This window comes from Truncatella angustata (genome assembly GCF_020726525.1).
Source record: "Truncatella angustata strain MPI-SDFR-AT-0073 chromosome Unknown BKA67scaffold_5, whole genome shotgun sequence".
In the NCBI taxonomy this organism is placed as follows: Eukaryota; Fungi; Ascomycota; class Sordariomycetes; order Amphisphaeriales; family Sporocadaceae; genus Truncatella; species Truncatella angustata.
Genome location: NW_025763385.1, coordinates 2,960,386 through 2,974,578, shown reverse-complemented (window position 1 = coordinate 2,974,578; position 14,193 = coordinate 2,960,386). Strand labels below are relative to the sequence as shown.

Sequence of the window (14,193 nt, the reverse complement as noted above, 5' to 3'; positions counted from 1 at the left end):
TTCGAAAACAGAGAAACAAGATCGTGATTGTTCAGCGGGCACAGGAACAGACAGAGAATCAAGAGGATGAAGATGTTGACAACAATACCAGCCATGACGGCCACCAAGACAGTTTCGCCCTAGCGCGGCTAGCGAAAGAAGCTGCACGAAAAGCAACTCTTCCAGGCAGTTCGCCCCGTGCACCGCCATTTCGGGCCAAGTCGACCACACTGAACAACGCCAGAAAGACACAAAGCAGACCAGAAGCACTGCCATACAACATCGGTGCGTTCTCCAAGCGGATTGACACAGCATTGCCAGGGAGACATACCCGACTATTGTATGACGCACTGTCATGGAAGGAGGCTAGCGTTCTGGTCCAGTTGCGGACAGGAATGGCCAGGCTCAACTATTACCTGGCCCAGATTGGCGCGGTCGCATCGCCAGAATGTGATTGCGGACATGCGAAAGAGACGGTAGAGCATTTCGTTCTGCATTGTAGAAAATGGACAAGTTATCGCAAAGACCTACTTGACTATACACAAAACCGGAGGGGAAGTATTTCGTTTCTTTTGGGCGGAAAGACGCATAGCGATGATGAGAAATGGACGCCAGACGTGGCAGCAGTTCGAGCTACGATCAAGTTTGCCATGGCGACGGGGCGATTACAATCGACAGTGAGGGAAGCGAGCAGTTCAACACAATAGAAACAAAATCATGTACAACAGTGGAGACATCTCTAAAACATACTAACCCAGCAGGTCGCGCTTCAGTCGCCGAGGATAGGACTCTGAACACTTGGAGGAGTCAACTTCAAGCAGAAATGCTGTATACTAACTACTAACAGTATCATATAGGGATGTCATGAAAGAGAAATGTATTGAGACGGAAACGGATTAGTCCCTGAGCATGGGCTCAAGTCGGAGTCAGGACGGAAACTTCAGAAGCGATTTTGTACTATAAAGTTAGTTGCCCTCTAGGGGAATAGCCCGGGCGTAATAAACTTGTGTGTGTGTGTGTGTGTACTGTATTTACTTACATACTCCTGATGGACAGTCAGATGCAGTGGGACAGTCTAGCAGGGTAGAGATGGAGAAAGAGGCGAGGAATCGACACAAGACAAAGCGGCGCAGTACCTGTAAGCATGGCGGGGTACATCAAGACAGCTTTGGCTCCACTGGAGTACAGTATACTCTAAGCATCCAAGAGCTACTTCCAAATCATGGCTAAAACTGGACTGTGCTCAAGGAAAATAGGAAAGTGACGATAAAGGTACTTATCTGGAGCCAAATGTGGACACTTTTGTTGGCTATATAGGTTTCTACGACTACACAGCTAAGTTGTGTCTTCCCTAATGTAAATTCACGTGAAATGGATTCTACTTCAGCAACTAACACAAATCGTGTGTCATATGGCATTCATGAAGTCACAGGCAGAATCTTCCAGAGTACAGCATGGATGGAGGAGATCGAAAAACTTGGGCTTACTATCCTATTTTACGGCATAGATCTTGGACGACTTGTTCCTGACAAGACTAATCACCGCGATGAGAGTACGATCTATGTAGCCCTAGGCCTAGTGAGCAAGAGATCACCAAACCATCACCCGACCCAATATAGCCACGGATATCCATTTCTCGGCTTGTTCCTCAAGTGTCTGAAGCCGTGGAAATGGTCGAAAGAAGGCAGACATGCGATCATAATCCCTGGCTCGAATATTGAGCTAAACATAGGCGAATATGCACTCGGTGGTGTCACTATGGCAACACCTGCCGACGTCAGGCTGCACGACCAGTCGACCAAGATTGGACACGTGAAAAGTTTAATATGTTGCGACGATGCAGACGCGAACGCAGAACTCAAATGTATTAACCTCGAAACGTCGATGATTTTCGTTGTTACTCTTTGGGGGGTAGAAATGTACAGACATTTTTACTGTTACTCTCACAACTGTATCTGCGAGCTGGAGAAGCGTTTAAAGGACGTTGAGTTTGGAGACGTTGCGGGGTTTGAACAAGTTGCAGACCCAGCCGTTATGTCTTTGCTCGAATCCAACACCATTGAAGGGTCCTACCAGCCAACCCTGAATGCAAGCAACGGTAACAATGTGAGCTTGATGCCAGCGAGAGTACCTAACGAGATCAGTCAAAAGATAGCTGAAGAGCTTGACTCAGCTAGTCTCGTTTCCGCAATTCAAGCAGGGCTCCCTGTCAATGAATCCACCTTCCGTCGTGCCCAACACGCTTTCGTCTGGAGAACTGTCCTTCGAAACGATTTTGCAACAATCGAAAGACTTTTGAAAACTTCTGGTAACATGTTTTTAATGGGATCAGGCGTAGAACATCTCTACAACGGAATTTTTGAAATTCCAAAGCCCGCCCCAGATCCGCTTCCTATTATAGTGGCTTGGACCGCTGAGACAATGATTGATTGATTGATTGTATTTAACGTGGGGACCGTCCCTTATTAGGGCAAACCACGCCTCCCAGAGCCATACATCGCAGGGTTTTGGAGGTATCAGTATCTACATACATTCCAGCCTGCGCACGTGCCAGTCCACGCTATTGCAGGACCTGAGTGAGAACACTCACTCAGTCCGTCAATTCAAACGGCCCTTCATCTCGGGCATGTCCTTGTGAAAAATCTACTCCTCTCTACAAAACGCGCCCACTGCGCACTCTTCTCCCCCAAATATTGTGTATAAGCCGCCCTTGGCGTGTGCCTCGGGAGCAGTCGGTGTCCTTGCAATTTCCTACAGAAGAAAATATGCTCTGGTGTCTTTCTCTCTCCGCAACTGCAGTGGTTATTGGAGTCCGTATGCCCGAATCGTTCATGATATGCTGCAAAGTCGCCGTGGCCAGATCTTGCCGCCAGGAGCCTGTGCAGCGTAGCCCTTTTGAATGAGACGAGGTTCTTTGACACCGCCGCGTATGAATGCACATCTTCATATCTGGCTTCGTCTTGCGCCGCCCACCAGCGGGCAAAATCGTCTTTTCTCTTTCCTTTGAGATGTCGCCGTACCCATGCAACCGTAGGCAGACTGTCTATCCTCGTCTCGAGCATTGCGCCTTCCTTGGCAAGTTTATCAGCAGCTTCGTTTCCTTCGATGCCATGATGTCCGGGGATCCACTTGACCGTCACCCCAGGACTGTGCCCTGATGCAAGCTCCTGGAAACGCAGAAAGATGGCTTGCGACGATTCCGGTGGTGATCCATTTAGCCCGTCCACCACGGATGTGTTGTCCAGACACACAAACAGTCGTTTATTCGGCCCGATCGTCCTCGCCGCTGCGAGTCCCTGCAACGCTCCGTGCACTTCGGCGTCGAAGACTTCTGCCCGGTGCAGCCTGCCTCGGTTTCGGTACACTTCTTGGGTGGTACCACCTTTCCTAATGGTGAACCCCCAGCCTGTGCGCTTGTCTCCCTTTTCCTGTAACTGCGAGTCGTCCGAGTACACGATCAGCTCTTCTTCCTCATTTCTCTCCCGGAGCCATTCTTTGAACAGCTCAGCTTCCCCATCCTTGCCTCCCGGATGTGGTGGTTTCTCGAAAGATGGCCGGACCAATTCTGGCCTCGGAAATATGGGGACTAGCTGATGGCATCTCTGGAGTCTTGTGGGGTCCTTTCGCGCCTGTAGTGGCAGCCGCCGCACTAGTGGATGCTCTTTGTCGACCCGCCCAAGCCGGAAACCGTGGCGTCGGCGGATGGACTCTGCCAGTATCTCAGCCGGCGGCATCTGCGACTCGAAATGCAGAATATGGCTTGGGTGCGTTCTCCACACAGGCAGAATGGCTCTCATTGCCGTTCGTAGAACGGACTGCATCTGCTGGAGCTGTTTCTTGACACGGCATGACGAAGTCGTATTATCCTGCCTCGTCCTTTCCCGTCCTGGGTACCAGACCTCAAGGCCGTGTGTGAGAACCGGGATCACACAGGACGTGACGGCTTTCCTTGTCGACGCTACCGGAAGACCTCTGACGGTGTTGCATAGACTGCGGATGTGGTTCGCCACTCGGCTTGCCTTGCCCGTCCAGTGCTTGACATGGTCTCTGAAAGTCAGTTTCCTGTCGAGGAATACTCCAAGCCAGCGCATCGAAGGCTCTGCCATCTTTCGGGTGGTGCCATGGGTGACGATAGGGTTGTTGGTGTCTCTTTTCCTGGAAAAGTGCATAATCTCGGTCTTGGCAGGGTCAAATTCCACGCCATTGTCTTGTCCCCAGTCAATAAGCTCTCTCAGTTGTTCTGTCGCCTCGGCAGCTGTTTCTTGGAGTGTCGTCCCGACGTTGAGGATCCCAATGTCGTCTGCATATCCAAATCGCCGCCGTCTTGTACCCAGTTTTCCGCAGATGGGTTCCGTGTAGAGCATGTACAGTATGGGAGACGTTGGTGAGCCTTGTGGCAGACCGCAGTGGAGCGGTTCGACCTCAGTCAGGGCATCCTCAAACCGCACCCTGGCAGAACGCTCTGTCATAAACGACTCTGTCCATCTGATCAGAAAGTGGGGCCAACCCTGCTCCCTCATCCGCACAACCAGTCGACCCACGAGTGCTGCATCGAAGGCACCTTTGACGTCCGCTGTTACTAGTGTGGCAACTAAGCCTTGGTCGAGGGCTTGTTCAATATCATGGACGAGTGCTGCTACTAGATCGGTCGCTGCACGCTTCGGCAAGGCCCCGAAGTGTTGTGGTGCCAAGATGCCGCGATCAATAACTGTCCATGCTAGCCTTTTGCCGACTAGTCTTTCAAGCCCCTTCCCAAGACATGATAGGAGAGAGATGGGCCGATAGGTCCTGGGGTCAGAGTAGTCCTTCTTCCCTGGCTTGGGGATCATGACCACCTCGGCTACCTTGAATGGCTTCGGGTGGTACCCGACCATCAAGCACCTTTGAAAGAGGTCCGTTACATGCTTCCCAATGATAGGCCAGCATGCCTTGAGTATCTTCACGGTAAGACCATCCACCCCAGGCGAGGTGCTGCTAACCCCGACCGTGCACGCCTCGGCCTCCTCTAGCGATACGTGCTTTTCGAAGGGGATGGGTGTCCGCTGTCGCACTGGAACTGACCAAGGATTGGGAATGTCGTTTTCCCCGTTGTTTCGCTCCAGTGTGGCCCTTCGCAGTGCGTTCGCCTTGTCTAGCTGTGTCTCGGAGATTCTGTTACCGGTTATGATCGGGGGCGCGCTCAGACCTGCTGTCATCTTGTGCCAGGATATGATCTTGAACAAGTCATTCGGGCTTTTGGCTTCGTCAATCACACCCCGCCAATACTCCCTCTTAGCCTTCCTCACAACCTGGCGGAAAACTTTCCTTGCGGTTTTCTTGTCCCCTTGACTCGTATTACGTTTTGCTGCGTTTCTGTATTCTTCAACCGCGGTTCTGCATTCATCATTCCACCACACCGTAGATCGGAATCGTGAAGTCCTCCGACCAGCTATTTTGATGCAGCTAGAGATAATCTCACCCAGGGTCTGAGCGTAGCCGTCTAGCTCCTCCCCAGTATAACCTAGCGATGGAAGTTCATGCAGCCTGTCATGGACCATTTCCACCAGCTCAGGTATGTTGTCAACTGGTACGGTCCATCTACATGGCCTTGTCACCCGTTCCAGATCCCTAGAAATTGGTACCACGACCCGGAGTGTTTCATGGTCCGACGTCGAGTGGAGTGCCTCGCTGACTGCCGCCTCTGCCATTGGAATGTCGGAGAACACCAGGTCCAATACATGGCCATCGTCGTGCGTCGGCACATCGGGCTCGGAGATCAAGTCTAGGCCATGTGCAGACATGATGTTACCCAGCATCTCCCCTCCATGGTAGTTATGGTTACCCGATTCCCAGGAGGCGTCGCTGGCATTAAAGTCGCCCGCAACGACACATCCAGACGGTGGAATCCACTCTTCCAAAATCCTGTCGACTTGCTGCGGGTCTGTGGTTGACCTGTATACGCTAACAAAAGTAATACCTCGCACCTTGACCCACGTCACGTCCCTGGTCTGGTATGGCCGGAGCTGTTGGGCTTGAAGGTGCTTCCTCACATAGACCAGCGACCTCGGCCGCGTTATATCACTGTCCCAGTTATCTACCGGGGAAAACACGTTGTAGTTGGGGTGCGCCTTGACCATCATTCTCCTGCCTGGTGGGACGCCGATCCACGGCTCCTGCATCAGAATAATGTCCGCCCTCTCTCCTTCGTAGTCGGCCAGGTTAAGAGCTAGTTCAGTCGGATCAATGCTCCTCTGCCCCCCTGCCGCATTCACGCAGTGCACAACAAGGTGTCCGCGTCGTGTCTGTGTCTGATTCCTAGTTGCATTTACGGGCATACGATAATCGTCTCCTCATTGTTGTCCTGTTGGCTCTCGTGAGCCGTGCATGTTTCATCTTCGACTTGCATCGCATCAGCGCTCTGCCCGTCATCCCTGGCTTCGGTCCTGCCGCTTCCCGGAGCGACAGTACTCTCTTTTGCAGAGCTAAATGCTTGAGACCTCGCACGGTCGCCTGCCTGCCTTATCTTGCGTAATTGCTCCGCGCCTGGTCTGCGAATAATTCCTTTCACCACTTTCGGCCGTGCCGGGCACTTCTCAAAAGTGGCAGCATGCGGGCCGTGACAGTTGACGCATTTGGGGATTGGCTTGCTACAGTTGCCTTCGTGCACTGGTTTGGCACAGGTTCCGCAAATTATCTTTCCACAACGGTAATTTCTGCCATGAAAGGAGAAGCAATCTCCACACTGGGGAACTCGGGGTTCCCGGCGTAGACGGTACGACGTCATGGAGTGTGCAAAGAGCCTGAATGGCCGATTGATTTCCCACGTAAAGGAGACGAGCCAGTCTGTCTCTGCGTCACCATCAGATGTATGCTTAGACAAGACACACCTCACAGGCCTTACGCCTGTCTGAAGTTCTGCCTCGTTGGCGACGGCCGTTTCGTCAATCTCGACTGTAAGCCCCTCCGCTGTCATGACTTTTCGTGGACAGCCCCGCAGCTTGTAGTGGTGCCATACGACATGTTCTTCAATTTTCTGTGCTTTGAGAATGTCGATAATCTCGCTCTGGAGGGCCAGGAGTTTTGCCTGGGTTGGCTTGTCCCGTGGGTGCAGCGTAAAGCCGGAAGCGCACCGGCTCACCTCGCGGAGTTCCAGATAGTCGAGTCCGAGTCTTCGCACGAGGGTGGACTTGACGCCGTATGGTTCGAGTCGGGAGTTATCCATGCGCACAAATATGCGGTTGTCTTCTTGCTCCTTGCGGCGTGGCCGGTCCGTACGGTCCGTGCGGTCCATGCCTCTTTCATCAGCTGCCGTATTTCGCTGAGCTCTGTGCGATGGAGCCGAAGTGTTCCTCGAGGCAGCTACTTGGGCATAGGATGGTTTGACATGTTCTCCTGTCGGCGCTGCAGCATTGGCCTTCCGCCTTGCCGACCTATGTTCTGTAAGCCAATCATCGAGGCGGTCAGCGAAGAAGGAGCAGAACTCCATTGCATCGAGGTAAAGGTCGGTGCCTGCTTTTTGGAGGACTTGATCAATTGCATGCGCACAGTCCTGAAACAGCTTTATCTTTTCTTGCTGGATGCGCAGGTCGCGTTCAAGAACTGCAGCGACCTGATTCTGACAGTTGCCAGGGCTCGTTCTGCGCTCATCATCGTCGGCAGTGTATCTTCTGTCGTTGACTTCAACGGTGATGTCTTCAATCCGTGGTCGCTTAGCTCCGATGATGCTGTTGATCTTGCCAGTACCGCGCCTGGTGTTGAGGGGGGAGGATGGTGTGTAGTCGGTTTCAGTAACCTGTGACGGGCTGCTAGCAATGTCGCTAAGTAGGACTTGGCGGAGCCTGCTCGGGGTAGTGGGGCCGCATGGCTTCCTTGGGGTGCGAGGGAGAGAGGCTCCATCGCTTATAGTCCCCGGGCTGGAAGCGGGTGTGCCAGGCGGCTGGTCTATAGGGGTTGTCATTCAGTTCGAAAAGAATTTTTCGAATGCCAAGAGATATTAAGGGTGTACTCCAGTGGTGCCACTAAACTAGCGTAGTTGCCTTGTCACGCCCTAACAGCGGGGCGCCAAGAAAAATAGTTGTAAAAGTTCGATGTTGTACGCGTGGTGGTGGCTGTTCCTCGTGTTATCTCGGTGTTGCTAATGCCTGAGAGTGGCCAAGATTACTGACCTTGAAATCACACGCTTCGGCGAGTGGAGCAATCATCAGTCTCGAACCTAGCGACTACGCAATGGCCTAGATTGGCTCTTCTGAGGTCGAGTCTCGTGCGGCCCTTCTCCTGCGCGATGAGGGACACCCCTGGGAAGTTCCGGTCAGCCGGGGCGACGAAGATGTATGTCACATTGCCTACGGGGCAAGAATACGAAACAGGCTCGGCGGCGGCATTCGCAAGGCAGCTTAATAAATAAATATAGACGAACTTCAACCCTGTGCAAGCATCAAGTAGCAGATGAAAATGTGCACAGGTCGAGCTAAGAAGACCTAGAATCTGCAGCCTTTGTAAATATGTATCCTGCATTTGTCTCCAGGGAATCTTGGACGGAGAGAGCGGATGCCGCGAGTGAATGTACCTTGAAAGCAGTGGTCCTAGATATACTGTCTGACTCTTATGGCGTGTTGGCTACGGTGGTATATCTGTAAATAATTGGCTTCGTGGAAGGAGGTTCCAGACTCTTGAACCCAGCCAGGAAGATCGAGTCGGTTTCGTAGTGAGTTCAATATCGCGAGGCGCGAGCTTCCCAAACATCAGATTGAACGCTGCAATGACCGACAGTCGCTGGTGGAGCGACCTTTGACAATCCCCGTTTTTGTCGTCAGCTCAGAGCAAGGTTCTCCATATTCCAGGCACCAGTGGCATTTCTCGTGCCCGTCTACCGGTACACACTAAGTCCTAGGTTAGCTCTTTCTGGATATGTGATTTCATGGCTACCCACCTTTTTTTTTAGCGTTCCGACAGTAGCTACATTTATATGTATCAAGTCGACGCCTTTTGCGAGGAGGATGCTGCTCGCTGGATATCTCGTGATTTCCGATCTGTTTCGGCATTTCGCGGCTTTCTACTTGTTTAGAGAATTCGTGGCTTTTGATGTGTCCAGGAAATTCCTGCAAAGTGCCGCTCCAAACACAGAGCGGACAGTGCACTGTTGGATGAAGTCTGTCCATATGCTCTTGAATCAGGTCTCGGGGTAGGACCTCGTCGCAATGGTCACATTTAGCTCCCTCATGCTTTCTCAGAAGGTGGAACCTTAGACCTTCAGCGTCACCACTGAAACCGCTGCACCTGGGGCACTGCTTGTGAAGCTGTTGAATGTGGTCCAGCAGGGAACTCCCATCAAGAGTTTTCCTACAAAAAGGACAACGCAGCCAATGGTGTTCTTCGATCAGGTGTCGCTCCACAACATGGAATGGTTGAAGTTTGGCGCACTCTGTGCAGGACTCAAGCTTATGATCGATAATATGTAGTTGATGTGCCACCTCATCAGGGCTTGCGAGGTGACAATACTGGCATTGCAACCAACCATGTCTCGCAACTCGATGGTGGCCAATATCCAGTGCAGGATAATGTTTTTCACAGTAAGCACAGAACTCAGAACTCAAAACTGTGTAATGCAGTATGGTCAACTGCTCTGGCAAAGTCAGCTTCCGTTGGTGGGCATCCTGGACAGCGTTGAAAGGCGTGCTTGTTACGGATATGAGCCCACAATTTGCCGGTCATGACAGGGTGGCATTCAGGGAATGGGCAAGTCACCCAGCTGTGGTCAGATAGTAAATGACGTTCGAAGTCAGCGGGCGTCAGGTTATCGCAACCATTACAACAATCCCATTCATGATATCCCGCGAGATGCTTATTAATCGAATCGAACGAAGAAGGTTTCCGGCAGAGTGGACAGGCCCGATGATCGTCGCGAAGATGGGAAAAAAGCTTGGCAACATCCTTCCCCTTACAACTGTCGCAGTCGTGAAGAGCGTGCCTAGTTTGAAGGTGTGGTAGCATTTTGCCCATTTCGAGTTCGCCGCACAAAGAGCACACATTATCCGGGTGCTTGGATAAGAAATGCCCATCTTCCTGGATTTCACCACACAATGCGCAAGCGCCATGATCTTCCTGGCCATGCTGCCGGGCCAGATGTTGCGGTAGGACCATACGACAAGTATCGCATATCGTGAAAGCCATGGTGAGGGGATCGTCGCAGGAGCAGTTCCCGTCTGCTCCACAACTGGTACAGACGTAGAATGGGCATTGTGGTGCATTGTAAACATCAGGGTCGCGGTTTTCGGGAAAGAACATTCTCGGGTACCCGCGGTATCCCCTTTTCTCTCCATCGCTTAGAAGAAACAATTTGGACTCTCCACATGTTGCTGTGTGGGCCACCGATCCTTGGTTTCGTTTGGCCGTCTATTGGGGTGGCATTGAAGCGATGCACAATGATACGCTTTACGGATTTCTTTGTCTGTGTATTGGCCATAATTGAGGCCAAGGGCGTCGAACGGATTATAATGTATGTTGCCAAATAGGTAGGTGCGTGAGTTGAGAACGTGCGAAGAGTGCGAAGAAGGTGAAGGAAATGGGGGGCTTGTACTAATAATCAATCACAAATAAGTGTCTGAGCCGAGGTAGCCGTCGAAGTCGCTAGTGCACGTTACGCGTCTACAACGTTCCAGTGACAACATTAAGTTTGGCCTATCGTTACAAAGCTGCCCGGCTCGGCGGAAGGATGACCTCGTATAATGAAGGTGTCAGCAAAACAATATATAAAAAGCCCACGAACTTATACTCCGACACCTCCTAGACCACTCTCGATCCGTTCCAGTCAATCGTATTTAACTCTCTCCTAAACTTCCAAGTGGTTCGTACTTCTTATCAGCTCTTGTGATCGAATATAGGATTCAACTGATTCAACTGCCTCTGTGAGAAGGCTTGAAGGGTAATTGGAAGAGATCCTGTGCTACATGTCGCATATTGAGGAGCTTGAATGTCAAGCTTTGGAGCACGGGAGCAAACTACATCCTGTTTCGGTTGGGATCCGAAAAGTATCACAAGAAGACCATCTCGGCTGCGGCCGATGCTGGCATGAAACTCTACTTTCAGTCAATCAAAAAGGCCTCTCGGTCTACATAATGCTGAACAACATACTTGGTAGCCTCAACTCGACGCTGTCTCTCCTCTGTCCCCTTCTTGCCACATAGAGCCGGGCGGAATTAACTTTGGGATAAATATCCTCTCCGAACCTCTGTGTGGACCACGGCAAAGAAGGCAAAGAGCGTAAAGAAGGCAACAAGCAGGCACATGCAGGGTAATTCGAACTGCGTGACGTGTCATAGAGATTCACCTACACCAGCCGGGCGTCGATGGTTTTGAATAAATCAGTACTAACGCCAGAGCAAGGTTGGTTTGGTAGCCTGTCTGCCTCAACCAAGGATTTTTAATCCACGACTAGGAGCTATTGCATGGGTGGCGTGGGGTGATAGCGCTAAGGGAACTGTAGTTTACGGACATAAGAGACATGATGAGCTGCCATGCAGTATGGGTCCGCGTGGATGTGCGGATAGCAGAATGCTAATACACAGAAATTGCAAGGTTTCAGGAAAATCATAATTGAGATGGGTCACTTTGCCTGTGTAACGAGCATCCATGTTCGTGTCTAGATGGTCCAGATATGCAGGAACAGGGAAGATAAGACGGCCGCAAGGCTTGGGTTCCGACTGGTAGAATCTCATTTTTGGTGGTTTGCAAACGAGAACGCCCGGCTCGAAGGGGTCAAGCCCCTATATAGACTTGCGGAGACACCAGGCATGATATGGATCGAATCAACAGGCGAAGCAATCCAGGTCCCAAAATTCATCGTCGAATGTATTTCTGGGTTCCAAGCAACAATATAGGAAGACAGACTACGAGAAAAAAGTTTATATGGTAACTATCGGCTGTACTCGCAAGCGAGCAGATTGAATTAGACTGAGTACTAAAATGTGGGCGGTAGTACAAACTGAACTGCAGGTAAACATCGGCAGCCCAATTTTTTATGCTTTAGGCGCCACCACTTCAACAAATGTGCAGTAAGACAGAAGGGGTGCTTCTACAAAACACAAAAAAGTAATGGTGCATCTGGTGGTATACGCAGAAGCGGCCGACAAGGTTGGCCGGCATGGCTGCGCAAATCTAAGCCGTTTTGGGATACTGATCCCAAGTACCCTAATGACATAGCTCTGAAATGGGAGCTTCTGACTTCGCACCTGCGGACTGCAATTTCTTCCGTAACCTGCTCTGAATATTCTATTGTATTGGTGCCCAATGGCCCGCCATCACCGCTTACTACCGTTTGACGGACCTCTTCAAGCATACGTCGACCACCTCGAAGACATATTGTTATCTCTCTATGGATCAACTGATCAAGTTCGACAATGGGTTCTGTCGCGAGTGGATGTCGTTGCGACGTCTGCTCCTGAGATTCTAGCGCAAACATGGGCGACGGACAACGCTATGAGACAGGACAAACCACTAACGGCCCCGAGAACTGCGGGCACGACTTCAAGACCGATCATGACTGGTTTAGAAATCAGCGGCATTCCTCCGAGTACTCAGAGACATGATCCTGCGATGGAAGATTGTCCCCAGACGAGTAGTGCGATACAGATTTGCCAGCCCACGGGCTTAGCAACACCGAGCGGCGATGTTACCAACAGCAGCATAATCCAGCCCCCTACTCTTGTTCAAACTACCCAGGTCGCGATCCCAATACAGGGTACAGGATATGTGAAGCTGAAGATAGCTGGATGGCAGAAGACATTCGAGGATTTCCTGGCTAGAGTTCCGGAGAATGAGCAGGAGTGGCTACAATTAGAAGCCAGTTCAGGTTTGAACTGCTCAGGGCATATCATCGATATCTTCCACCGAGTTACGCGAGCTCAAGACCAGATCCAAGTCACCAGTCAGAAAGCGATACCTAGCAAGGACCTGCCTGGTACCGAGTTCCTACTCAAGTTCAGCTCGTATGTAGGTAACTTGAAAGCCGAGGCGGTCTCCAAGAGGCAGCAAGCTCGCTTCAGCGAATACCTGCTGCACGGTCACTGCATCGTGGCTCGAAAAAGTGGAATGACCGTCGATGAGGTCAACGAGATGACGTCAAAGGCTCTGGGGTCTGGGGACAAGCCAGATGAGAACGCGAGGAGATGGCAATCATACCGTACCGCCGCAAAATGGTTTGACTGGCTGATTGGGAAGTTGGAAGGCGTATTGAAACACCGTGCAGGCAAGCTCTTTCTTTTATGTAAGTAAGCCAGCACCACCCGCCACAAAGCAGCACTTTCTGACCCTCCAGGTGACGTGGATATCAGCATGTTTCGAGAATTCGTCTCGACTAAGGCCCGGCGGGCCTACGTGCTCGAAAAGCTTGAGGAACGCACAAAATATTTAGGGAAGAACTTGCCGGACGTGGGAGTTTCGCTCCGCCCGGCATTTCTCATTGCAAATACGGGTCCTTGGAAGTAAGTCGTAACACCTTAATCGCCATACGATTGAACTGTACTGACTTATATTGTAGGTTTAAGATAGCTGCGAAAGCTTTTCAGCCTGCGCTTAGTCGGGAGATCTATACTGCCAGCCTGAATGCTGTCAAGTCCTTAAGCCACGTTACTCTGAAATGTCAAGCAGTCTCTTCGAACGAACCGCGAAAAGGTCTGACAAATTTTCCGCCAGTGGTGGCACTACAATGGCAGAAAGGATATCAGTGTCCAAGACCACGGAAACGTACAAGCAACCGGATATCGAGGTCATCGACCATAACTCCCCAGAAAAGGCGCAAGGGACAGTTGGCTAACATAGCACGCGGACAACAAAGTCTCTATGACAACCACCACATTACCGGCGATTCAGGCATCGGCAGTCCGCAATCTCGTGGAGACACAGACAACGGCCAAATGAGCAACGCTTGTGATACAGGCATAGACAATCCGCAGTTTAGTGGAGGTGCAGACGACGACCAATTTGGCGATGTTGATGGTCTAGGCACGGGTCAAAGCATCAGCAATGCAAAGTCTAGTGATTTTCAATACTCGGCTACGGACGAAAAGACGCCAGTCGCCGAAAACACCCAAGTGGCCCAAACGGCCAACACACCAGTCATCACTGTTGATGCAGGCTGTTTTCACCTCAATGATAACACATACATCCCTTCTGCTTCATTTGGCGCAGAGCTTTTGATGGCTGCCATAAACTTGAACATGCAGACAACCCCGCAGAGCA

The 14,193-nt window shown here is 51.3% G+C and overlaps 3 protein-coding genes across 3 annotated transcripts; 2 read left to right on the top strand and 1 right to left on the bottom strand.

Moving 5' to 3' along the window:
• Nucleotides 1-2,094: 2,094 nt before the first annotated feature.
• Nucleotides 2,095-2,412, top strand: BKA67DRAFT_519305 (uncharacterized protein; the record flags this gene model as incomplete). The annotated part of the gene is made up of 1 exon (XM_046098087.1): nucleotides 2,095-2,412. One exon carries the CDS (start codon nucleotides 2,095-2,097, stop codon nucleotides 2,410-2,412), a length of 318 nt encoding a protein of 105 aa, XP_045957690.1.
• A 6,916-nt stretch (nucleotides 2,413-9,328) lies between these two features.
• Nucleotides 9,329-10,682, bottom strand: BKA67DRAFT_320307 (uncharacterized protein). The gene has a single exon (XM_046096183.1). It carries the CDS (start codon nucleotides 10,240-10,242, stop codon nucleotides 9,541-9,543), a length of 702 nt encoding a protein of 233 aa, XP_045957689.1. The 5' UTR covers nucleotides 10,243-10,682; the 3' UTR covers nucleotides 9,329-9,540.
• A 1,417-nt stretch (nucleotides 10,683-12,099) lies between these two features.
• BKA67DRAFT_320297 (uncharacterized protein) lies at nucleotides 12,100-13,317 on the top strand. Its single transcript, XM_046096182.1, has 2 exons — nucleotides 12,100-13,223; nucleotides 13,271-13,317. Exons 1-2 carry the CDS (start codon nucleotides 12,244-12,246, stop codon nucleotides 13,272-13,274), a joined length of 984 nt encoding a protein of 327 aa, XP_045957688.1. The 5' UTR covers nucleotides 12,100-12,243; the 3' UTR covers nucleotides 13,275-13,317.
• The last annotated feature ends 876 nt before the right edge of the window (nucleotides 13,318-14,193 follow it).